At 41.2% G+C, this 25,611-nt stretch overlaps 1 protein-coding gene across 4 annotated transcripts in view; it reads right to left on the reverse strand.

Annotated features, from left to right (window-relative positions):
• Window positions 1-9,914: 9,914 nt before the first annotated feature.
• Window positions 9,915-25,611, reverse strand: part of CLPX (caseinolytic mitochondrial matrix peptidase chaperone subunit X) — a 40,335-nt gene continuing 24,638 nt past the window's right edge. For 2 of the 4 annotated variants that reach the window (XM_077938232.1, XM_077938231.1), the window contains 7 exons: window positions 22,370-22,546; window positions 20,893-21,057; window positions 19,996-20,084; window positions 18,839-19,003; window positions 14,539-14,838; window positions 13,308-13,400; window positions 9,915-10,374 (listed from right to left, as the gene is read on the reverse strand). In XM_077938232.1, the coding sequence (XP_077794358.1) occupies window positions 10,351-10,374; window positions 13,308-13,400; window positions 14,539-14,838; window positions 18,839-19,003; window positions 19,996-20,084; window positions 20,893-21,057; window positions 22,370-22,546 (1,013 nt within the window). In that variant the 3' untranslated portion in view covers window positions 9,915-10,350. Of the gene's footprint in view, window positions 10,375-11,874; window positions 11,982-13,307; window positions 13,401-14,538; window positions 14,839-18,838; window positions 19,004-19,995; window positions 20,085-20,892; window positions 21,058-22,369; window positions 22,547-25,611 lie in introns of all 4 variants that reach the window. The other 2 variants (XM_077938230.1, NM_001260887.1) reach the window with 2 other exon arrangements.

Genomic DNA, 25,611 nt, shown 5'->3' on the forward strand with positions numbered 1-25,611 from the left:
GACAGGAATCTGAGTGGTTCCTCATGAGAACCTTCCGGCGGAAGTGACGTTGTTGCGACGCGCGGCGTCTGTAGACTTGTCCCTCCGGAAGGCTTCTTGCGTAAGTGGGCAGTGGTTAAACATTCGGTCGTTCAGTTCATAAATACTGTTCTTACTGAGGATCGTAGGTGCAGAGCTACCCGCTGCGCATACACTGAGACTGAGAGATACAGATCTTCTCTTCATGGAACTACCTGCCTAGTATAACATACTAATCAATCATGGTGAGTATCTTCGAGAAGTTGGAGGTTATCCTGAGGAACTGCAGCTGCAGCTGAGATCTGGAAGATAAATAGTTAAATAGAAAAAGAGAGGGAAGCACAGTGCAGATGGGAACATGTGCAAAGGCCATAGTAGATAGTAGATTTTTCTTAGAAAAATGAACTATTTTTACCTTTCTCGTTTCCCCCCACCTCCGACTTAGCTCTTTAGGAATGCAATTATAGGGTGGGCGCTGTGGCTCACGCCTGTAATCCCAGCACTTTGGGAGGCCAAGGCAGGCAGGATCGCTTGAGAACTGGAGTTTGAGACCAGTCTGGGCAACATAGTGAAACCCTGGCTCTACTAAAAATATTAAAAAGTAGCCGGGCATGGTAGCGTGCGCCTGTAGTCCCAGCCACTGGGGAGGCAGAGGTGGGAGGATCACCTGAGCCCTGGGAGGTAAAGACTGCAATGAGCCACGATAGCGCCACTGCACTCCACCCTGGGCGACAGAGTGACACCTGTCTCAAAAAAAAAAAAAAGGAATCCAATTAACCTTCACCTTCTCTGCACCACAACTGTCTACACTGTAAGCTTATCTAATGTGTTTGCTTATTAGTTCCAAGGACTGAAGCTTAAACCAGGCACCTCTGGAACTTTCCCATACCAGGGGATTGCCTGGGGACAATTGTCAATTTACAACCTAGCTCTGTCCCCCTCCCCCCCCACCCCTGCCTTCGCCCCAGGCTCCATAGCGCCAACCAGATCACCAATAGATACATAGGAGCAAGTCCCATAGTCCTAGCACCTCCTTGGTTTCCCCTCCCACCCCCCCGCCAACCCCCTTACATGCCATCCAGGTCAACCAAGTCCTGCGCCCCCCCACCCTCTTTTTTGAGACAGAGTCCCTCTGCCACCCAGGCTGGAGTGCAATGATGCGATCTTCACCCACTGCAACCACTGCATCATGACTTCAAGTTATTCTTGGTGCCTCAGCCTCCCTAGTTGCTGGGATTACAGGCCCCCGCTGCCACTCCCGACTAATTTTTGTATTTTTAGTGGTTTTGTATTTTTAGTAGAGATGGGGCTTCGCAGTGTTGGCCAGGCTGGTCTCGAACTCCTGGCCTCAGGTGATCTGCCCACCTCGGCCCCCCAAAGTGCTGGGGTTACAGGTGTGAGCCACTGCGCCTGGCCCTAAGTCCCCTTTTAAGCCTTCACTTTCTGCTGAGAAAGCTGAAGCGGTTTCCTTAAGGCAGGAGACTGTACTGCTTCTCCTCAGCCAAGCTCTGGAATAGTCTTTTTTTTTTTTTTTTTTTTTTTGAGGTGGAGCTTTGCTCTTGTCATCCAGGCTGGAATGCAGTGGCGCGATCTCAGCTCATTGCAACCTCTGCCTGCCAGGTTCAAGTAGTTCTCTTGCCTCAGCCTCCCAAGTAGCTGGAATTACAGGTGCACACCACCATGCCTGGCTAATTTTTGTATTTTTAGTAGAGACAGAGTTTCACAACGTTGGCTAGGCTGGTCTTAAACTCCTTACCTCAGGTGATCCATCCACCTTGGCCTCCCAAAGTGCTGGGGTTACAGGCATGAGCCACTGCACCTGGCCAGTCACATTTTCGTTTGTTTGAGACAGTCTCCCTCTGTTGCCCAGACTGGAGTGCAGTGACGAGATCTCTGCTCACTGCAAGCTCTGCCTCCTGGGTTCATGCCATTCTCCTGCCTCAGCCTCCAGAGTAACTGGGAATACAGGCACCCACCACCACGACCGGCTAATTTTTTTGTATTTTTAGTAGAGACGGTGTTTCACCATGTTAGCCAGGATGGTCTTGATCACCTGACCTCATGATTCACCCGCCTCGGCCTCCCGAAGTGCTGGAATTACAGTCGTGAGCCACCGTGCCTGTGGCCAGTCACTTTCTTTTTGCCTCTCTCGTGCTTATTATTTGAATTTGCAAGCTACAGGGGACTGGACCTGCCTTAGGTTACAGGACCATGTCTAGCGGGAAGACTGATAGAATGCCTGTTTTGGCCTGTAATCCCAGCACTTTGGGAGGCCGAGGCGGGTGGATTGCCTGAGCTTAGGAGTTCAAGGCCAGTCTGGGCAATATGGTGAATCCCTGTCTCTACTAAAATACAAAAATTAGCCAGGCATGGTGGTGCGTGCCTGTAATCCCAGCTACTAGGGAGGCTGAGGCAGGAGAACTGCTTGAACCCAGGTGGTAGAGGTTGCAGTGAGCTGAGATCACACCACTGCACTCTGGGTAACACAGTGAGACCTTGTCTCCAAAAAAAAAAAAAAGTGCCAGTTATGGAACTCTGAGAGGAGTCTGGTGATCCTGTGGAAGTGAAGTCCTAATGTCTGGGGTCTCATATCTTATGAACAATGGGAAGCAATTGGTTTTAAACAAGAGGTAAAGAGAAGGCTGTGCCACATGATTAGATTTTTTAAATTAAACTATTTTGAGACAATTGTAGATTCATATGGAATATGAGAAGTAGTAATACAGGGAGATCCTGTGTACCCTTTACCCAGTTTCCCCTAATGGTGACATCTTGTAAAACTGTAGTACAAAATTGTCATTGTCAGAGGTGTTTGAACCAGAGCGACTCCATCTTGAGTGAGGGCTAGGAAAAGTGAAGCTGGGACTTGCTTGGCTGCATTCCCAGGAAGTTAGGTATTCCTAGCCTCTAGATGTTTATGGTTAAGGGAACAGGCTAATAACGTTTACTAAACAAACCCATACTTAGGAGTGTCCTGATACCCTGATATTTTGAGAATAGAAGCGTTCCTAATTTTGCTTTAAAGATAGTAATACTGATTCTTGCAAAATACAGTAATTTCAAAAATTAGGCTGGGCGCAGTGGCTCATGCCTATAATCCCAGCACTTTGGGAGGCCGAGGCGGGCAGATCACGAGGTCAGGAGATCGAGACCATCCTGGCTAACACGGTGAAACACCATCTCTACTAAACAAAAATACAAAAAATTAGCCAGGCGTGGTGGTGGGCGCCTGTAGTCCCAGCTACTCGGGAGGCTGAGGCAGGAGAATGACATGAACCTGGGAGGTAGAGCTTGCAGTGAGCGAAGATCGTGCCACTGCACTCCAGCCTGGACCACAGAGAGAGACTCCATCTCAAAAAAAAAAAAAATTCTTTATCACAAACCCTTGTGGCAGAGCACATATCCCCATGATCTTTTTTTATCCTAGATGTAAACAAGCATTGTACCTAGGTCCTCCTCTTACTTTCGGGAATGCCCTACTGTCTATGGAGTAGATATTCTTTCACCACTTTACTTTCTTAATAAACTTGCTTTTGCTTTGTACTGTGGACTTGCCCTGAAATCTTTCTTGCACAAGATCCAAGGACCTTCTGTATTAGCCTGTTTTCATGCTGCTAATAAAGACATACCTGAGACTGGGTAATTTATACAGGAAAAAGGTTTAATGGATTTATACTTCCACATGGTTGAGGAGTCCTCACAATCATTGGGAATGCTGGGATTACAGGCGTGAGCCAGTGTACCCGCCCCCAGACCTCATTTCTTGATTTCTATGCACCCGCAGGCTCAACACCACGTGGAAACTGTCAAGGCTTGGGTCTTGCACCCTCTGAAGCCACAGCCCAAGCTGTACCTTGGTCCCTTTTAGTCATGACTGGAGTGGCTGGGATGCAGGGCACCACGTCCCTAGACTGCACACAGCAGAGGGACCCTGGGCCTGGCCCATGAAACCATTTTTCCCTCCTAGGCCTGTGGGCCCGTGTTGGGAGGGGCTGCTGCAAAGGTCTCTGACATGCCCTGGAGACATTTTCCCCATTGTCTTGGAGATTAACATTCAACTCCTTGTTACTTATGCAAATTTCTGCAGCCGGCTTGAATTTCTCCTCAGAACATGGGATTTTCTTTTCTAGTGCATTGTCAGGCTGCCAATTTTCTGAACTTTTATGTTCTGTTTCCCTTTTAAAATGTAATGCCTTTAACAGCACCCAAGTCACTTCTTGAATGCTTTGCTGCTTAAAAATTTCTTCTGCCAGATACCCTAAATCCTCTCTCTTAAGTTCAAAGTTCCACAGATCTCTAAGGCAGAAGCAAAATGCTGCCAGTCTCTTTGCTAAAACATAACAAGAGTCACCCTTGCACCAGTTCCTAATGAGTTACTCATCTCCATCTGAGACCACCTCAGCCTGGATTTCATTGTCCATATCATTATCAGCATTTTGGTCAAAGCCGTTCAAGTCTCTAGGGAGTTCCAAACTTTCCAACATTTTCCTATCTTCTTCTGAGCCCTCTAAACTGTTCCAACCTCTGCCTGTTACCCAGTTCCAAAGTTGCTTCCACATTTTTAGGTATCTTTTTAGCAGTGCCATGCTCTACTGGTACCAATTTACTGTATTAGTCTGTTTTCATGCTGCTGATAAAGACATATTCAAGACTGGGCAATTTACAAACGAAAGTGGTTTAATGGACTTACAGTTCCCCATGGCTGGGGAGGCCTCACAATCATGGCAGAAGGCAAGGAGGAGCAAGTCACATCTTACAGGGATGGCAGCAGGCAGAAAGACAGAGCTTGTGGAGGGAAACTCCTCTTTATAAAACCATCATATCTCATGAGACTTATTCACTACCATGAGAACAGTATGGGGGGAACCACCCCCATGATTCAATTATCTCCCATTGGGTCCCTCCCACAACACATGGGAATTATGAGTACAATTCAAGATGAGATTTGAGTGGGGACACAGACCCAAATCATATCACCCTCTCTCAGGATCTGGATTGGGACCCCTTTTTAGTAACAATATTGAAACTGTAAAACCCCCAAATTTGAGCCAGGTCTTCAGTTTCTTTATGAGCATAAAGACTTGATTGTAGTATCCACCTGAGTTGTTGCATTAAGCACTATGTAAGTGTACTTTTTCATTTTGCTTGTTCACCATTCTCCCATATGAACTTGAGAATCAACTTGCCTGACTTCAATGTAAAATTTTGACATTTTATATATATTTATAATTTGTAATTTTATTATTTATAATTTATAAAAATATATATTGCTTATAAAATATTGGCATTTTATTGAACTATTAAATTTATAAATTTAGGGATAAGACATTTTTATAATGAGTTTCCCCACTGAACACAGGATAACGCTTTTAATCAGATTTGCAAAAATACCTACCTATTCACTTCTTCCACTTCCACTACCTTAGCCCAAGCCATCATGTATTTTTTCCTTATCCTCTTAAGTGTTCTCTCACACTGTAACCAAGTATCACTTCTTTGTGCAAAACCTTCTGACAGCTTCTCATTTAATAGTCAAAGCCTGGAGCCAGGTGCAGTGGCTCATGCCTGTAATCCCAACACTTTGGAAGGCCAATGTGGGAGGATGGCTTGAGCCCAGGAGTTGGAGGATGTTGTGATCCATGATAGTGCCATTGCACTCCAGCCTGGGTGAGAGTGAGACCCCTCCATCTCTTAAAAAGAAGAGTCAAATCCTGGAAGGGAATCGGAAAATGCAAGACCATCTTTTACTTGTGCTGCAGAAGAGAAGCAGCTGGGCAACAGGTGGAGAGGATGTGAGTTCAAGGAAGTTGTTTTGTTTGTATGCTGATGAGAACTAACCTGAAAAAGTGGAGGAAATTGTTGAGCTAGGAGATAGAAGGGCAAGTGCTGGAGAAATATTCTTAAGTAGGCCTCCAGTCACGTTTCCTTCCATTCATTTTCCTGAGCCTGTCCCCAACAACTTAAAATGCACATCTGATCACGTTCAACTCCACTGCTAAAACTTTCAATAATCCCCCACTAACTTCTGTAAAAACTTACAATTTAACCTGGCATACAAGACATTCCATTATTGTTTTTTTGAGATGGAGTCTCGCTCTTGTCACTCAGGCTGGAGTGCAGTGGCGCGATCTCAGCTCACTGCAAACTCCACCTCCCAGGCTCAAGTGATCCTCCATCCTCAGCCTCCTGAGTAGCTGGAATTACAGGTGCCCGCCACCACGCCGGGCCAATTTTTGTACTTTTAGTAGAGATGGGGTTTCACCATGTTTGGCCAGGCTGGTCTTAAACTCCTGACCTCAGGTGATCCACCTGCCTCGTCCTCCCAAAGTGCTGGGATTACAGGCATGAGCCACCATGCATGGCCATTCATTATTTCTTTAAAAATGTATGGGGTGCTGGGCGCTGTGGCTCAAGCCTGTAATCCCAGCACTTTGGGAGGCCGAGACGGGCGGATCACGAGGTCAGGAGATCGAGACCATCCTGGCTAACACAGTGAAACCCCGTCTCTACTAAAAAATACAAAAAACTAGCCGGGCACGGTGGCGGGCGCCTGTAGTCCCAGCTACTCGAGAGGCTGAGGCAGGAGAATGGCGTGAACCCGGGAGGTGGAGCTTGCAGTGAGCTGAGATCCGGCCACTTCACTCCAGCCTGGGGGACAGAGCGAGACTCCGTCTCAAAAAAAAAAAAAAAAACGTATGGGGTACCAGATATATGTAGCACTATGGTAGATGCTGGTTATAGTTAATAAAACAGGTTGGGTCACCATCCTTGTGGAATTTATGGTGTAGTTAAAAAGATATGTGAATAAGCTTGGGAGATTTGCTATAGGACAGGAAATACTAAGCAGTGTTTGGCTGCCACTGGGAATAATTCAGAAGGAAGGACACAGATACTATCGGAGAGACATGATCAAAAGAACTAAAGGCCTTGAGAAACGAGAGGGGATGATGAGACCCTAAGCATATGTGGAGTAACTGAGTTTTGTAGGAGGGATACTTCAGTTGTAACTAGAGAGAAAGGTTGAGTGATGGAGTAGATAGCTTATAGGGGGTGGGATGATGAATTCCATCAATGGTTTTTCAATGAAATGTGAAGCAAGGTCCTTAGCTACACGGAGAGAGGAGAATATTAAATGGTCATTTCAGAGTATTAACAAGAAGTTACAGTTGTTGCTTATTTCTTACCTCCTACAGCTTCCAAGTTGTTGTTTTACACTTCTGAGATTTTGATTTAGTTCTCATTATTCTTTTCTGGCAAATTTCTACTTGTTCTTCCAGACCTATCTGGGCCATCACTTTCTATGTCACCACACCTGGTACCTATCTCACTTCCACTATTAAAATACACTTTAGTTTGTATTTTGTTTCCCCTACAAGACTAGTAAGATTCCTGAAAAGCTTGGTCTGTGTCCCTAGTGTGAAGTTCCGTGCAGGACATTTAAGTAAGGGTTTTCGATAAATGTTTAATAAACATTGTCTGTGGAATCTACAGCTAGAATTTATCTGATATGGAAGTGCCAAGGATTAACCAATCCCTAAAATGAAGCAGCTCATATGACATCTGTGCCCCTTTAAATTTAGCACTGTTTGGCTGTGCTTGTTGTTGTCAATGCAGAGTGTTCCTGCACCATTGCAGGATGGACACACCACCACGTTGCCTTTTCATTTAGTCTTTTTGTTTTATTCAAATGTCAAAATGTAAGTTCCAAGATACAAATTGCGTTTGATTTAAAAACATCGATTATGCTTTGTTAACAACTTCCAAAGTCAAATGTAAGTTGTTGTGACTAAAATGCCTCCCAGTCCATTTCTGGAGGATTACCCTTAATATGTTTAGCAGCTAGTCTGATTTCCACTCTACAAAAAGGAAAATGATGCTATACGGGAAAGATAATGAACAAAGTTATAATACGTAAGACTTCCTGGGGAGAACTTGAACCATTACTAGGGAGACCAAGGAGAGGTGTTTCTGTTCCATACTATAGCAACCAGCCTTAACACTGTAATACAAAGTGCATTTCTGGTCCTACCCAGCCATAAATACTACACATTCCTTTTATTAATTATATCATAGAAAGCCCAAATCTTCATCAACAAGATTTAGAATTTCCTAATAGCTTCAATTTTTCCAAAAAAAAAAAAAAAAAAAACAGTGTAAAAGGAAAGCTCAACAGTCTATAAACCAAAAAATAAGGACAAATATTTACATGTATTCTGATTTAAACAATTTCGAATGAGATTAAACTGAATGAATATAGAACTTGTACCACCATTATAGAAGGAAAGAAAAAAAAGCTTAAAAGATACCCAAATATTTTAATATTTATGGAGTTAAATGATACAATTTTCATTAAGACCCCAAATATCCCACCACTTTTTACCTTTGCTGTATAATGAAGGTTAGTAACTTATATGTTAGTGTGAACACATTTACTTTGGCTGATAGCAAAACAAAGATTTTTTTTTTTTAATGTTCTAAGAAGCAAAAGAATTAGACCAAAATGTTCAGCACCAAAAACAAAAAAAAAAAACTAGCTCAGTACTTCAGGTTAAGTACACAATATCAGGAAATTTTATTTAGGTCAGCACATGGCTGTTACCATGACTGACACTGCATGCTATTTATAGAATTAGATATGTATCTTTCTGGCTGGATGCGGTGGCTCATGCCTGTAATCCTAGCACTGTCAGAGGCCAAGGTGGCCAGATTGCCTGAGCTCAGGAGAGACAGCCTGGGCAACATAGCGAAACCCCGTCACTACTAAAAATACAAAAAATTAGCCAGGTGTGGTGGTGCACACCTGTAGTCCCAGCTACTTAGGAGGCTGAGGCATGAGAATCGCTTGAACCCGGGAGGCAGAGGTTGCAGTGAGCCAAGATCGTGCCACTGCACTCCAGCCTGGGTGACACAGCGAGACTCTGTCTCAATAAAATAAAATAAAATAATATAAATATATAACTTTCTGAAGATTTAAGCCAGACTTCAATTCCATTTACTCACCCCATAGTACTAAAATGGATTAAAGATGGTAATTAAGGCTGGGTGCGGTGGCTCATGCCTGTGATCTGAGGCCGAGGCCAGCAGATCACAAGGTCAGGAGTTAGAGACTAGCCTGGCCAACATGGTGAAACCCTGTCTCTACTAAAAATACAAAAATTAGCCGGGTATGGTGGTGTGCACCTATAATCCTAGCTACTCGGAAGGCTGAGGCAGGAAAATTGCTTGAACCTGGGAGGCGGAGGTTGCAGTGAGCCAAGCTCGCACCACTGCACTCCAGCTTGGGACAGAGCGAGAGTCTGTTTTTTTTAAAAAAAAAAAGAAAAAAAAAAAAAGATGGTAAATCAGATAACTTGGTAAGAAAATCGCCTTTTTTACAGAACCAATTGGGAAGTTAGTGTCATGCTATCATGCATTAGCAGATAAGACTAGGAATACAGCTAAACCAATTATCAAAATATAGTTCTTCAGGGTATTTTTCAATGAAATTTTTAACTACCTGGTCCAGTTTTTTTTTTTTTTCCCCGGAGACGGAGTCTCACTCTGTCGCCCAGGCTGGAGAGAAGTGGCGCGATCTCAGCTCACTGTAACCTCTCCCTTCCGAGTTCAAGCGATTCCCCTGCCTCAGCCTCCCGAGTAGCTGGGATTACAGGCGCCTGCCACCGCACCCGGCTAACTTTTTGTATTTTTAGTAGAGATGGGGTTTCACCATCTTGGCCAGCTGGTCTTGAACTCCTGACCTTGTGATCCACCTGCCTTGGCCTCCCAAAGTGCTGGGATTACAGGCATGAGCCACCGTGCCTGGCCTACCTGGTCCAATTTTCAAGATGAATATAATTCCAATATTTTCAGAAACACATGTGGGTAAAAAAGTAACACTAAAGAATGGTATCGCAATATTCAATTTTAAAGAATTTATTTTCCCATTTGTAGAGTAACATTATTGTAACATCTACAGTTATTGAAATACCTGCATTGCTTAAAAGAATTCCTAAGAATTTTGTTAAAGCATAGTTTTTAAAAAACTGAACCAAAATAATGTACATTTTATCTCTAAACACTGTGTCATTAAAGTCCACATAACGTCCTCTGTAAAATCAATGTGATGTTACAATAATATACATGATCTGATTCTTATCCTAAAGGCTTCTCTGACCATGTATGATATCCAAGATAGATCCAATGCCTTTAATATCAGACTGTAGAGACAGTTATGATCCTAAACAAAAGAAGGAAAAGCTGTATATACAGGACAGCAATATGACAGTTTAGCTGTTTGCAGCATCTGCTTGGCGGGGCCATCCTTCTTCTTCGACTCCAGAGTCATACTCCTCTTCAGAAGATTCTTTTGTTGGAGCCCTACAATGAAAAGCCATGTTTGTTTGTTTTTTTAAATAAAAAATGGAGGCAAACGTGATCTTTAAAATCAAAACAGCAAAGTAACCTCCCCTAGCTAAGAAAGCCACGATAATAGAAAATACTAGGAGCACTTTTAATATTAAGATTGCTTAGACCAGACACAGTGGCTCACACCTGTAATCCCAGCACTTTGGGAGGCCAAGCAGGGCTGATCACTTGAGATAGGAGTTCAAGACCTGCCTAGCCAACATGGTGAAACCCCATCTCTACTAAAAATACAAAAATTAGCCGGGTGTGGTGATGCATGCCTGTAGTCCCAGCTACTCAGGAGGCTGAGGCAGGGGAATCACTTGAACCCAGGAGGTGGAGGTTGCAGTGAGCCGAAATCACACCACTGCACTCCAGCCTGGGTGACAAAGCGAGACTTCGTCTCAAAAAAAAAAAAATAAATAAAAAGATTGCTTAGTAATATGGGAAACAGACTATACAACCAAGTAAATAAACTTCCCAACATTTTCCCTGACAAATTAATTACTGAAAAAAAAAGGACAACATGGCTTCAATTGTGAAGGCTTAAAAAATCCTTTTCTCCAAGAAAGCATCATCTGTTATTTCAACTCAAATGCTTGTATTTAGCATATGTATATGGTAAAGAAGCTACTTCTGACCAAATCCATCTTGTCTCAAACTAGTAAAAATGATAATTCAGATCACCACAATTCCTTTAAAAGCCACATGTCAACATCATTAAACAATAAAAATAAGAGATTATATCTCTCTGGATAACTAAGGTTGTTCAAAACAAATCAACTGCCTCTAAAGTTATCCTGGAACATAAGCAAACATAAAACATAACATACCTTATGATTGAGTTTAACAGAAACCTAGTTTTTGTGTAGGTAACATTAATGTCAAACATTGTATAGTAAACATTTATTGAATAAATCAGGGGTTAGGAAACTGTAGCTTGCTAGCCAAATCCAGCCCATTGCCTTTTTTAATATATTTTTTGAGACCGAGTCTCACTCTGTCGCCCAGGCTGGAGTGCAGTGGTGTGATTTTGGCTCATTGCAACCTCTGCCTCCCAGGTTCAAGTGATTCTCCTGCCTCAGCCTCCCAAGTAGCTGGGACTACAGACACGCACCACCACACCCAGCTAATTTTTGTATTTTCAGTAGAAACAGAGTTTCACCATGTTGGCCAGGATGGTCTCTATTTCTTGACCTCATGATCCGCCCGCCTCCACCTCCCGAAGTGCTGGGATTACAGGCGTGAGCCACCACACCTGGCCTGAAGATCAACTTTCAAAGACTCACAAAATACTATTTTTTTAAAATACCCAAATTAGATTTTTCTACAGAAATCCTGAGATTACTGCTTCCCTTACAAATACACGATATAACAATTTTTATGTAATTTTAAAATGACAAACCAATCAACATAGCAATGAGGAGCTGATCTTAAATTTTATATCTGTTCTGGCTTGAAAATGCACTTTACCGGATGTATCCTGGTTCCTTTTTTCCTTCTACTACTTCTTTGTCAACCTCCACACATACGATATCAGAATTAGGGACTTCAAACATTGGTTCTAGTAACAGCTTTTCCTAAAGAAATAAAAAGTAATGAATCACATTGAAAACTGATTACACACAAGTGCTTTTATTCTTTTTTTTTTTTGAGACAGTCTGGCTCTGTCGCCCGGGCTGGAGTGCAGTGGCCGGATCTCAGCTCACTGCAAGCTCCGCCTCCCGGGTTTACGCCATTCTCCTGCCTCAGCCTCCCGAGTAGCTGGGACTACAGGCGCCCGCCACCTCGCCCGGCTAATTTTTTGTATTTTTTAGTAGAGACGGGGTTTCACCGTGTTAGCCAGGATGGTCTCTATCTCCTGACCTCGTGATCCGCCCGTCTCGGCCTCCCAAAGTGCTGGGATTACAGGCTTGAGCCACCGCGCCCGGCCGCTTTTATTCTATATATCACAAATTGGAATCCATTCACTCAAGGAAAAAGAAACAAAACAAATATATATAAACATATATGTTTATATATATTTGGGATTATAGCTGGGATTACAGGCATAAGCCACCACATCTGGCTTTTTTGTATTTTTAGTAGAGATGGGGTTTCGCCATGTTGCCCAGGCTGGTCTTGAACACCTGAGCTCAGGCAATCCGCCCGACTCAGCCTCCCAAAGTGCTAGGATTATGGGCATGACCCACCATGCCCGGCCTCTTGTTTTTTTTTTTAATTTTTTTTTGAGAGATGAAGGTCTATGTTGCCAGGCTGGTCTCAAACTCCTGGGCTCAAGCAATCCTCCTGCCTCGGCCTCCCAAAGTGTTGGGATTTATAGATGTGAGTTACCAGGCCCAATCCTGATTTTCTGTTTCATTAATATTATTTCCATGTCCTTTGTTGCAAACACCTTGAAGTTCCTTTTTGAGAAAAAGCAAAATATAATCTACTGTGATTAAAAAAAAAAAAAAAAAAACATTTCAGTCCAGGCGTGGTGGCTCATGCCTGTAATCCCAGCACTTTGGGAGGCTGAGGCAGGCAGATCACCTGAGATCAGGAGTTCGAGACCAGAATGGCCAACATGGTGAAACCCCATCTCCACTAAAAATACAAAAATTAGCCAGGTGTGGTGGTTCTTGCCTATAGTCCCAGCTACTTGGGAGGCTAAGGTGGGAAGACTGCTTGAGCCTCAGCCTGAGAGGTAGAGATTGCAGCGAGCCAAGATCGTACCACTGCACTCCTTTGAGACTCTGTCTGTCTGTCTGTGTCTGTCTCTCTCGATAGATAGATAGATAGATAGATAGATAGATAGATTTTCCAAAAGAAAATGTATCTGTTTTCCAAAAGAAAAACAAGGAAGCTTAATATACTCAAAACTTAGACCAAGAAATAATTGTTTTTAGAAAATAATGCCAACTCACCATTATGGACCGAAGGCCTCGTGCACCTGTTTTTCGTTCTAGTGCCAATCTGGCTATAGCTTTCAAAGCATCCTCAGTAACATTCAGTTCACACTACAAATACATTAAAAATAAATTATAACTTTTATTGTTAATTTCTACCTCCAGAAAATGTACCATTAGGTGAGGGCACAATTCATGGTGTTTTGGAACCCTGCCTTCAAGAAGCACTTGTTTCTATCAATTAACCCATGACAGTATCAGTATTATGAATTGCAAGTTTGTTCTGAAGATGTTTTCTAGATTAACACAGACTCCCTAGGATTTTTTTCAACATTTACCAAACCTCTGTGTGTTACATACTAGGGATTTAATGATGAATAAACATCATCTTTGCCAAGCAACTTACAGTCTATTGTGTGATGACAGATGACAGATTAGCAAACTAGCACTTATAGTCCAGTGTATGCACATGGAGCTAAGGGAGCCGCAAAGGGGGGGGCATCTAAATAAGACTAGGGAACCACTGGAGGATTTTAAGCAAGGGAGTAAAAACATTAGCCTTGTCTTTAATTATTCAATAAATATTTAAGAACTTAATATCTATTTGTTGGGCACTGTGCTCAATGATCCATTCTAGAAGTAAAGAGGAAGATAATGATATTTTGGTGGTGGTAGTCACAGACAGACATGAGACAGGCAGACCAATTAGGAATTAAATGCATGAGTCAAGGTGAATAATAACAAACGGGCTTGACTTGTGGCAGTGGCAATAGAGAAGAGGAGACTGATATTTAGAGACACAAAGTTCACAAAACCCAAACCATTTGTTATCTAATTGGGTATGTGGGCTAGGTGTTTGCTACAGAGACGTATATGTGGGATTAATAAAACTCTATTTTGGCAAAAGAATATAAAAATACACACAGTATGTCACAACAAAAGCATTTAGAATATCAAGACTGAAAGGACAATCCTGTATGTCTGGCTTGGAGGTGTTGAGGTAGGCTAATGGCATTATTTTTCTTGGGCTTTAGGCTATAATGATGGTTTTAATTCAGAAGAAATAAAAACAACTCCTAAATTCTAACATAATACAATATGCCTTCCTTGATTCCTAGATCCATATTTAGTAAGGAATAGGCTGGTATTCTAGATGAGCAGAATTTGTTTTTGTTGTTAGGTTAATTTATGTAGAATTTCAATAGCAAGAAAATAAAAAATAACTAAGTACAAAAAATAAAAATCTAACCTTATCCATGCTGAATAAGGCCTGGTACTGAGGAATAACAGCATTTCTTGGCTCAGTTAGTATTTGTACAAGTGTTTTCTCATCTAGGCTATGCAATGGAACCACCACAGGCAACCGTCCCACAAACTCAGGAATCATGCCAAACTCAATCAGATCTCTGGCTTCCACATGACGCAATAACCGATCTTTTTCTTCAATGTCTTGGTGAGTATTTGATTCCCCACTTCGATTAGCAAGGTCTGCAGCAGCTGCAGCCCTTCTGCCTTTTCCTAGATTAGATGGTGTTCCAAATCCAAGATACTGCCAAAGAAATGATGCATATTATAAATAGTAGAATCAAATGATAGTGTATTAAGTACTCTTCATACATATTTCATATGATCTTTGTAACAACTCTATGAAGAAGATTTTATTATCATTTACATTTTACAAAGGAAAAAAACAGGCTGAGAGGTTAAATATCTTGACCAAAATCTTATTGCTGTAAGTGGCAAAGCCAGAATTTGAACTCAGGTCTGCCCTGTCTGCCTTCAGAATTGAGAACGTAACCGCTATGTAATAACCAACCCTCAAAGAATGAATTCTAATAAAAGCATATAATAACTACAAAGGGAGTCCCTTAGAACTCAGATAATAAGGTTGCAGGGTTTATTCAAGACTTCTAGATGAGTGTGGTTTTTCCAAAAGGTATAAAAACTATAAATATGGAGGTACAAGCAGCCTAATGAGAAAATTATCTGTAAGTGTCTTAAGTCACTGCTAAATCATGATTCTTCTAAAATTATGATTTGGTCTGCATACATAGTTAGAATAATTTAGATGTTACAAAAAAATGTAAGAATGACATCAAACAAGAATGCTAAATTTTGCAAAGCTAGAGTCCTCAAAAACATAAAAAATAAAATGAACGCTAACTTTGCTGAACAAGGTTGGGTATATAAAGGCATATGGATCTCATTTCAGTCAACATAAACGAACTGTACTCCAGGCAATTCTCAGAAAGCTTAATTTTGTCATGTCATATAGCTTTTGTCAAAAGAACAAGAGAAGTACGTGATATGTGCAAACATAGCCTAAGCTAAAAATCTGTTTGCAGGCTGGACACGGTGGTTCATGCCTGTAATCTCAGCACTTTGGGAGGCTGAGGCAGGCTAATCAGTTGAGGTCAGGAGCTTGAGACCAGCCTGGCCAACATGGTGAAACCGTGTCTCTATTAAAAATACAAAAAGTAGCTGGGCGTGGTGGTGTTCACCTATAATCCCGGCTGCTCGGGAGGCCGAGGTAGAAGGATTGCTTGAACCTCAGAGTCGTGGAGGTTGCAATGAGCTGAGATCATGCCACTGCACTCCAGCCTGGGCGACAGAGCAAGACTCTGTCTCAAAAACTCTGTCTGCAATGGACTGAATATTTAAGTGTCCCCAAATTTGTATGTTGAAATCCTGTGTATTATTAGGAGGTGGGGCCAGGTAATAAGAACTAGAGCATATGGAAGGCATATAGAGCTTGCTTCAGTCAAAGTAATAAGAATTAGAGCCTATGACTGCTCCCCTAATTTTCATTAATAAAGTTCACAGCTAAATGGAGTGACCTAATTCTCAACAAATCAGAATTACAACTTAAACCTTCCTTCTGTGTACTTCTGATTCTTTTTCTGACATTACTTTCAAACCTTCTGTCCTACATGTTTCTAGCTTCAAATCCTTTTTGGAAGTATGAAATATTAATTATAAATAAACATCAGAACATGGTCTTTGCTTTTAGTTACAGAGTTTCAAATACAGGGTTATCGCTCTCACACACACACACCCAAAGAAATAATTTCTTCTTTCTAATTTGTTAGGCTAATTTATGCAGTATTTCAATGACACAAAAAAACAAATTTTCATATTATGTTTTGGCTGCTATTGAAATTTTGCATAAATTAGTAGAAAAACAAAAATCTAACCATATCCATGCTGAAAAAGGCCTGGTACTGAGGAATAACAGTAATTACGTGGCACGGTTAGTATTTTTAAAAGTGTTTCCTCACCTAGGCTAGGCAAAGGAACTACCATGGACAACCGTACCATTAGCAGCATTATGATTATTGTTTTTTACTACTACTAACCTATTACTTAAACTAGTACATTCAAGGCCAAGAAGACTTACATCAAGCAATATAGCACACAGCTGATCTATGACATGAAGATTTCAAATAGAATGTTATGTAATATAAATGCGATCACTTGTGCTATTATGCAAACTACAAAACCATGGAAAATACAGGTGTTTTCTGGGCTTCCTGCCACTATGCTGACATTACATTTTGTTGTACTCAATCAAAAAATAAGTACTGGGCATGTACTATGAGGATATGAAGAAACAAGTCCCAGTCCCAATTAAAAGCAGGGGTTATAAGAAGAAACACCTATAACACTAGGTGGGATCATAATCCTTCCTGTATCTGCCAAAATGCTCCCCTCCACTGGTGAACGTCAGCAGTGATCTATGGTAAACTCTATGAGCAAGGGCAACGGAGATAAACTTTACTGGGCACCAGTGAATTGGGCAGGGGGAATGAATAGAAATTGTACTGATACAGTAACTACCTTCAATAATGAACTCCCCAGATAAAATATTAAGTTGAACTCATCAAGTTACACTTTTAAAATGACCATACAGGCTGGGTGTGGTGGCTCATGCCTGTAATCCTAGAATTTTGGGAGGCCGAGGTGGGTGGATCATGAGGTCAGGAGATCAACACCATCCTTGCCAACATGGTGAAACTTCGTCTCTACTAAAAATATGGCCGGGCGTGGTGGCTCACGCCTGTAATCACAGCACTTTGGGAGGCCGAGGCGGGTGGATCACAAGGTCAGGAGATCGAGACCACGGTGAAACCCCGTCTCTACTAAAAATACAAAAAATTAGCCAGGTGCGGTGGCAGGCGCCTATAGTCCCAGCTACTCGGGAGGCTGAGGCAGGAGAATGGCCTGAACCCAGGAGACGGAGCTTGCAGTGAGCCGAGATCGTGCCACTGCACTCCAGCCTGGGGGACAGAGCGAGACTCTGTGTCAAAAAATAAAATAAAATAAAATAAAATAAATAAAAATACAAAAATTGGCTGGGTGTGGTGGCGTGTGCCTGTAATCCCAGCTACGTACGAAGCAGAGACACAAGAATCGCTTGAACCCAGGAGACGGAGGTTGCAGTGAGCCGAGATCGCACCACTGCTCTCCAACCTGGTGACAAGCGAGATTCCGTCTCCAAAAAAAAAGCAAAGTCCATATATAGATGATATTTAGTTAGAAATTTTTCCATTTACTACTCTGAAGTTATTTTTTTTTTTTTAAATTTTTGAAACAGAGTCTTGCTCTGTCACCCAGGCTGGAGTGCAGTGGCTTAGTGGCACAATCGCGGCTCACTGCAACCTCTGCCTCCTGGGTTTTAAGTGACTCCCCTGCCTCAGCCTCCCGAGTAGCTGGGATTACAGGCGCCTGCCACCATGCCCAGCTAATATTTGTATTTTTAGTGGAGACAGGGTTTCACCATATTAGCCAGGATGGTCTCGATCTTCTGACCTCATGATCTACCCACCTCGGCCTCCCAAAGTGCTAGGATGATAGGCGTGAGCCACCGCGCCCAGCCTACTCTGAAGTTTTAAAAACTAGAAATACACTAAGTCCTCACTTAACATCGTTGATAGGTTCTTGGAAACTGCAACTTTAAACGAAACATACAACATGTCCTCCAATAATGTCATTTTGTTCAACATAATTTCCTTATTAAATTGATGAGGAAAGATTAGTCTGTTACATGTCATTTCGCTTAAAGTTGCAGTTTCCAAGAACCTATGGGATGACGTTAAGTGAGGACTTACTGTACACTTCTTTTTTTTTTTTTTGAGATGGAGTCTCCCTCTATCACCCAGGCTGGAGTGCAGTGGCGTGATCTCAGCTCACTGCAACCTCCACCTCCCAGGTTCAAGTGATTCTCCTGCCTCAGCCTCCTGAGTAGCTGGGATTACAGGTGCCCACTACAGGCTAATTTTTTGTATCTTTAGTAGAGACAGGGTTTCATGTTGGTCGGGCTGGTCTTGAACTCCTAAGCTCAGGCAATCTGCCCGCCTTGGCCTCCCAAAGAACTGGGATTACAGGTGTGAGTCACTGCACCCTTCCCTGTATATTTCTGATATGCTCTAAGAAAACTCAACTCTTATAATTAAAACTATGACGGGTAGCCTGCAGATATGAGAATGGAAACTGAGTTTACATCCTTTAAATGCTCTCTATCCTTCTAGTAACCCCTCAGAAAAACTTACCTTTTCATTTTTCCTCCTGCTGATAATTCTGTCTAAACCATTGAAAGCACCAGATGCAACAAACAGGATGTTTGTTGTATCAACTTGTACTGTTTCTCCACGGAGCTTTCGGGAATTCTTTTCTGGAACATTGACTATTGTGCCTTCTAGTAGTTTTAATAAGCCCTAAATAAAAAACAAATGATTTATAGCATCACCATATCAAGTGCATTATTTATTATACTTTAGACAATGGGATTCAATGGGGAAAACAATGTGTGATTATGGTCAATGAACATAACTAATGAACCTCCCACATTTCTATAACAAGAAAATCTAATGCATTTATCACATTAATAATTAATACATTTATTTGAAATGGTTATAGAACTTGATGCAATTCAGGAAAACAGTCAACCTAACAGGTTTTTTTTGATAGTAAAGACGTAATTCTGACATAAACACAGAATTATGACTGTATAAAATGGTGTTCAAACACGGTGGGAACATTCAAAATTAGAAAATAGTTGAAGATGTCTTTCACATAAATTATAATTCTATTCCACTTATAGTATTAAACTTTGAGACTACCTATATTTGGAGATGCTTTTATAAAAAAAAATTTCCAGCACCTAAGTGTGATTATACCTTTCTATGTCTCTGTCAAAAAGTGAAACAATCTTCCTCACTCTTTAATAGTTTATGTCATAATTAGTTACCATTAAAAGGTCAAGTTGGCCAACAGATCATTGTGACTTCAATTATGGCTCTGCAAGGAATTAAACATTATTTTATACCTATCTTCTAACTAAGTGGAAGGAATAAGAAGCATGTACATAGTTCATTCATGTCTAGTTAGAATCATAACTTTCTTCAAGAGTCTTCTAGAAATATTTAACTGGGCCTTTGAGGAATTAAAAAAAAAACACAAAGATTAAATTTCATTTTTTCTGTTCTTCAAAATATTTTAAATTTCCTAACAAGGTAATTTGCTATTTCAAATTGTCAACAACTTTCTTTTAGGATCTAAACTATTTCAAAATGATATGCGGAGTTTGGGGGTGGAAGAAATAAACAAAACAGAATCTAATTGAATGTGAAACCAAACGTACAATATTTGGGAGGTTGATGTATTCCCTTCCTTTTAGTGGGCTTGAACAAAATATTCAACTGCTTACTTGCTGAACGCCTTCTCCACCTACATCCCGTAACTGATGAATGCCTGGCACACTGCCAATCTTATCTACTTCATCCAGAAAGACAATTCCTATAATTTAAGGAGGATTCTATTTATAATATAGAAAAGATATACACAAGATAGCCTCAGCTTTAAAAGACTTAGGTAGCTAGACAGCAAAGTTACTTGAGCTTTCATACTTAACATATGCAATAGCTTGACATTATAAAAATGCACTTTTATTTCTCCCATCCATCATTTTGTACAACTGCTTTGTAATCTGCTCTACGGAATAACATTTATGTATGGTAACAAAATCTCCTTGATAACAGTGATTTGCCCCACTAATGTATACGAATTCTTTATAGTATGGAAGCGGGAGGTATCTGCAGTGCTAGTATTAGTAAAACTTTAGCCTACTCTTTCCCACCTATATTCTTGTCTTAAAGAAATTTGAAAAGGAAGCTGTCATGCTCTTCATGTAAACAAGAACAGATGACAGATGAAGGAGCAACGCAGCATCCATGACATCCTGTAGGTCAACAGGCTAAACTGTTTCTAGAGTCATCTGGTACCGTCCTCCCTTGCCCCTGCCCTGTCCTATCTTAATCTAAGTATTAGAAGTCTTGAGGGGAGTTAAGAAAAGCAATGATAGTATTAAGGATCTAATGGGATAGTAATTTGGCTTGTTTTTAACCCTACCAGCCAGCTTAGTGACAATAAGGCAAAGCAAACTATGTGGCCCTTAATCAGTATGCTAGAAATTATGTAACAAAGGTACTTTTACATAATTACAGAATTTTAATCCTTGACTCAAAACAAGAATTGTATTGTCTCTTAATATTAGACTGATTCCCCAATATACTAAATCTGGGGACAGACCATGCTGAAAACATACCTTGTTGTGCTTTCTCCACATTGTAATTGGCATCTTGGAGTAGTTTGGCAATCACAGATTCAATATCCTCGCCTACATATCCAGCCTGAGTCAAAGTTGTACAGTCACAGATAGCAAAAGGGACATCAAGGCATTTAGCTAGGGTTTGTGCCAGCAGAGTTTTACCTACAAATAGAAACATTAACTAAAAGTTTACTAAACATATATTGGCACACAATTTTTCAATAAAAATGCAAAATAAATTTTAGTAGTATATAATAAAAAGTTGTCAATTGCTACATTTTCTTCTGCTATTATTTTTTTTAGAGACAGGGTCTTGCTCTCTCACCCAGGCTGGAGTGCAGCCTGTGATCATGGCTCACCCCAGCCTCAATCTCCTGGGCTTAGGTGATCCTCCTGCCTCAGCCTCCCAAGTCCTGGGAGTACAGGCACATGCTACCACACCCAGCTAATACTTTATTTATTTACTTATTTATTTATTTTGAGACGGGAGTCTGGCTCTGTGGCCCAGGCTGGAGTGCAGTGGCACGATCTTGGCTCACTGCAAGCTCCGCCTCCCGGGTTCATGCCATTCTTCTGCCTCAGCCTCCCGAGTAGCTGGGACTACAGGTGCCCGCCACCACGCCCGGCTAGTTTTTTGTATTTTTTAGTAGAGACGGGGTTTCACCGTGTTAGCCAGGATGGTCTCGATCTCCTGACCTCATGATCTGCCCGCCTCGGCCTCCCAAAGTGCTGCGATTACAGGCGTGAGCCACCACGCCCAGCTACTTTATTTTTTTATAGAGATAGAGTCTTGCTATGTTGCCTAGGCTGGTCTCAAACTCCTGGTCTCAAGTGATCCTCCTACCTTTGTCTCCCAAAATGCTGGGATTACAGGTGTGAGCCACCACATCTAGTCTATTATTTTTTAGATATAGCTGTTTTTTATTTTATTATTCCTGTTAAGATGTTAGGGACTGGTCTGAAGGGGAACACCAATGCCTCAAATTCAGTTTGTATTCTTTTTTTTTTTTTTTTTTTTTTTTTTTTTTGTGAGACAGAGTCTTGCTCTGTCGCCCAGGCTGGAGTGCAGTGGCCGGATCTCAGCTCACTGCAGGCTCCACCTCCCGGGTTTACGCCATTCTCCTGCCTCAGCCTCCCGAGTAGCTGGGACTACAGGCGCCCGCCACCTCGCCCAGCTAGTTTTTTGTATTTTTAGTAGAGACGGGGTTTCACCGTGTTAGCCAGGATGGTCTCGATCTCCTGACCTCGTGATCCGCCCATCTCGGCCTCCCAAAGTGCTGGGATTACAGGTTTGAGCCACCACGCCCGGCCTCAGTTTGTATTCTATGCAGGAATACTGATAGTGTATCTAGGCAACTGGCCTTAGATTTTCTTCTCAAGAGTCATAATACTTCAATCACAAGATACAGGTTATAGAATCATTTATATTCTGATCTTTAAAATGAGTAATAAATTTTCTCAGCAAGTTATTTACCTGACCCAGTTGGTCCAAGCAGCAAAATATTACTTTTTTCAAGTTTTATGTCATCATGAGAAGAATCCAATACTTCACCTCCTCGTTTTTCCTGAGGTATTTGTTGATTTACCTGTTGCTGCATTGATGCTCCTAAAGCATTACCATGTGGGCTAATTCCAGCAATCTGAAGCAATTCTGAAAAAAATGCCAAAGGAAGTACTTGAGATTCATTTGAATTTACTTGAGGAAAATGTCCCATAAAAACTTTTATCTAAAACTGAACATCTACACAGAAAATTTAAGTATTTTGACATTCTGTCTTACCTACAAAGGAGAAAAATCTCAAATTACCTAATGACAAACATATAGCACACAATGATTATATAAAGAACCTCAAGCAAAGGAAATTGATTTTTTTCCCTGTCTTTATTTACATAAATATGTAAGAATACTCCTTTACCCAAGGGAAGGCAATGCAATGGAAGAGCAGAGCCAGGAGTTAGAAAGCTTTAGCTCTGGACCTTCGTTTGTCTCTAAGTAGAAGCCATATGATCAAGGGCAAGTCATATAAATTTTATGTTCCTGTTTCTTAATCAATAAAATCTACTAGAGAAACCAAATATGGTAGACCTCACTATCTCTGGTCCTATCTAAATCTCTAATTTTATTGGACCTGTACTGGATCTTTCTAGTTCCTTTATTAGAGACATAACTCTTAACTAAATGTGACTGACATTGCTAATGACTACATGGGACTGACACTGCTAGTGAAGTATCATTTGATCAGCCAGGTTCCTACAAAAATAAATCTTTAGGGTGGGGCATGGTGGTTCAGCCTGCAATCCCAGCACTTTGGGAGGCAAGGCTGGTGGATTACCTGAGGTCAGGAGTTCAAGAACAGCCTGGCCAACACAGTGAAACCTCATCCCTACTAAAAATACAAAAATTAACCAGATGTACTGGTACACGCCTATAGTCCCAGCTACTTGGGAAGTCGAGGCAGGAGAATAGCTTGAACCCGGGAGGCGGGGGTTGCAGTGAGCCAAGATCATGCCATTGCACTCCAGCCTGGGCAACAGAGTAAGATGCTATCTCAAAAAAATAAAATAAAAATAAAACAAAACAAAATAAATAAAGGCCGGGCGCGGTGGCTCACGCCTGTAATCCCAGCACTTTGGGAGGCCGAGGCGGGCGGATCACAAGGTCAGGAGATCGAGACCACGGTGAAACCCCGTCTCTACTAAAAATACAAAAAATTAGCCGGGCGCGGTTGTGGGCGCCTGTAGTCCCAGCTACTCGGGAGGCTGAGGCAGGAGAATGGCGTGAACCCAGGAGGCGGAGCTTGCAGTGAGCCGAGATCGCGCCACTGCACTCCAGCCTGGGCGACAGAGCGAGACTCCGTCTCAAAAAAAAAAAAAAATAAAAATAAAAATAAATAAATAAATAAATCTTTATTCTTACTTTCTCTTGGCTAAAGGAAAGATTATCCATATTTGTAAATATTCAGATTGTTCTTGGTTCTTAGCATTTGAGTACCTGTCATCATAACATACTTGTTTATATTTTCTGAATTCATTTTTACTTTTTTTTTTTTGAGACAGAGTCTCTCTCTGTTGTCCAGGTTGGAGTACAGTGGTGCAATCTCAGCTCACTGCAACCTCCGCCTCCTGGGTTCAAGTGATTCTCCTGCCTCAGCCTCCTGAGTAGTTGGGATTACAGGTACATGCCACCACACCTGGCTAATTTTTATATTATTAGTAGGGATGGGGTTTTGCCATGTTGCCCAGGCTGATCTCGAACTGCTGACTTCAGGTGATCCACCTGCCTCGGCCTCTCCAAGTGCTGAGATTACAAGCATGAGTCACCGTACCTGGCCTAAATTTTATTTTCTAAGAAATTGATTAAGAAAATCAAGACTTTCCAATGCATTATTATTTTAATTAAACTGACAGAATAACAGTTCAGTAGACGTATCTATTATCATGGTCCTATTCCATCTGGCTGTCACTTTCAAACTATCTTCACACTTAAGGTAAAGCATTATTCATCAAAATCAATAAGCATTCCATAAACATCTGGATTAAACTGTGCTACCTTTGAGGGTTAATAATTAGGGAATAATTCACAATGTTGTGCCTCATTATAATCCACATCAGCCAAGAAAACCCAGTCTGCTGTATGGGGTTAGTTAAATTGTCACTAGCAAAGTACTTTTAAAAATTTCAGCAAAATCTGGTTAGCGATTATGATAACATAGGAAGGAGCTTGGGTTAAGTTTAGCTCTGCCCAAAGGGGAAAAATGATTTAGATGTAGCTTCGGATAAGCGAGGCCAGCAGGTGCTTATCATTCACTCATTCTCTATCTCCCTCCCTCCCTCTCTCTCTCTCACACACACACACACGGTTTAGACGAATAACTGAACAAAATTGCAAGAGGCATATTAATTACAGTGGAACCATGTAATCTATGTATTTAACTTAATGATTTAAGTTAAAAAAAAATAATTTAAATGATGTCTATCATCCCATTTTATGAGTATATGCCTTACAGTAAACTTGAGATAACTCTCCAATTCTTTCAGTTAGTACCTGTTTGTGCATCTCTCACTTTGTAAGCATAGCTCTCTAAAATGAGGACCACGAGCAAGCAGGCTAGTGTAGTAGTTAGCTGCACAGAGCTCACCAGCTGTGTGGCCATGGATAAATTACTTAAAATTTATGTGTTTCAGTTTCCTTATTTCAAAAATGGAGATAAAAATAATAGTTTCTGTCTCATGGGTTTAGGAGAGATTAAATGAATATATGCAAAACACTTAAGAACAATACCTGGCAGATAGTTTTATAAGTGTTACAGAAGAATCTTCTATTATTATTACCATTTCCCTAGTGTTTAATTATTCACACAACATAGTCCTTAAACGCAAACGAAGTATTTCATCTGGTGCTCAACTTAAACATCATTATATTCCAAAGATGGAGAAAAAAAGCCAATTGTGTCAGTCCTCCTAAAAGCTGTATGTTGGTCTCTAAAATTTTACTTCCAAAGGGACTTACAAGAATTAATCTTATTGTACATGATTTTGGTCTAAAACCCTAGATCAGTGTTAGGGTCTAACACCCCCAGCTGGTGTTAGCTAACAACCTAACTTTAGAACTTAAAATCCCACATAAAACACAACAAAACTGCACATGACAATAAATTTAAGCTTTTGAAGTATTTGTTTCTAAGTCAGTCAATCTTTTACATAAGTTCTTAAATA

The sequence above is a fragment of the Macaca mulatta genome, chromosome 7 (genome assembly GCF_049350105.2).
Source record: "Macaca mulatta isolate MMU2019108-1 chromosome 7, T2T-MMU8v2.0, whole genome shotgun sequence".
Classification (NCBI taxonomy): Eukaryota; Metazoa; Chordata; class Mammalia; order Primates; family Cercopithecidae; genus Macaca; species Macaca mulatta.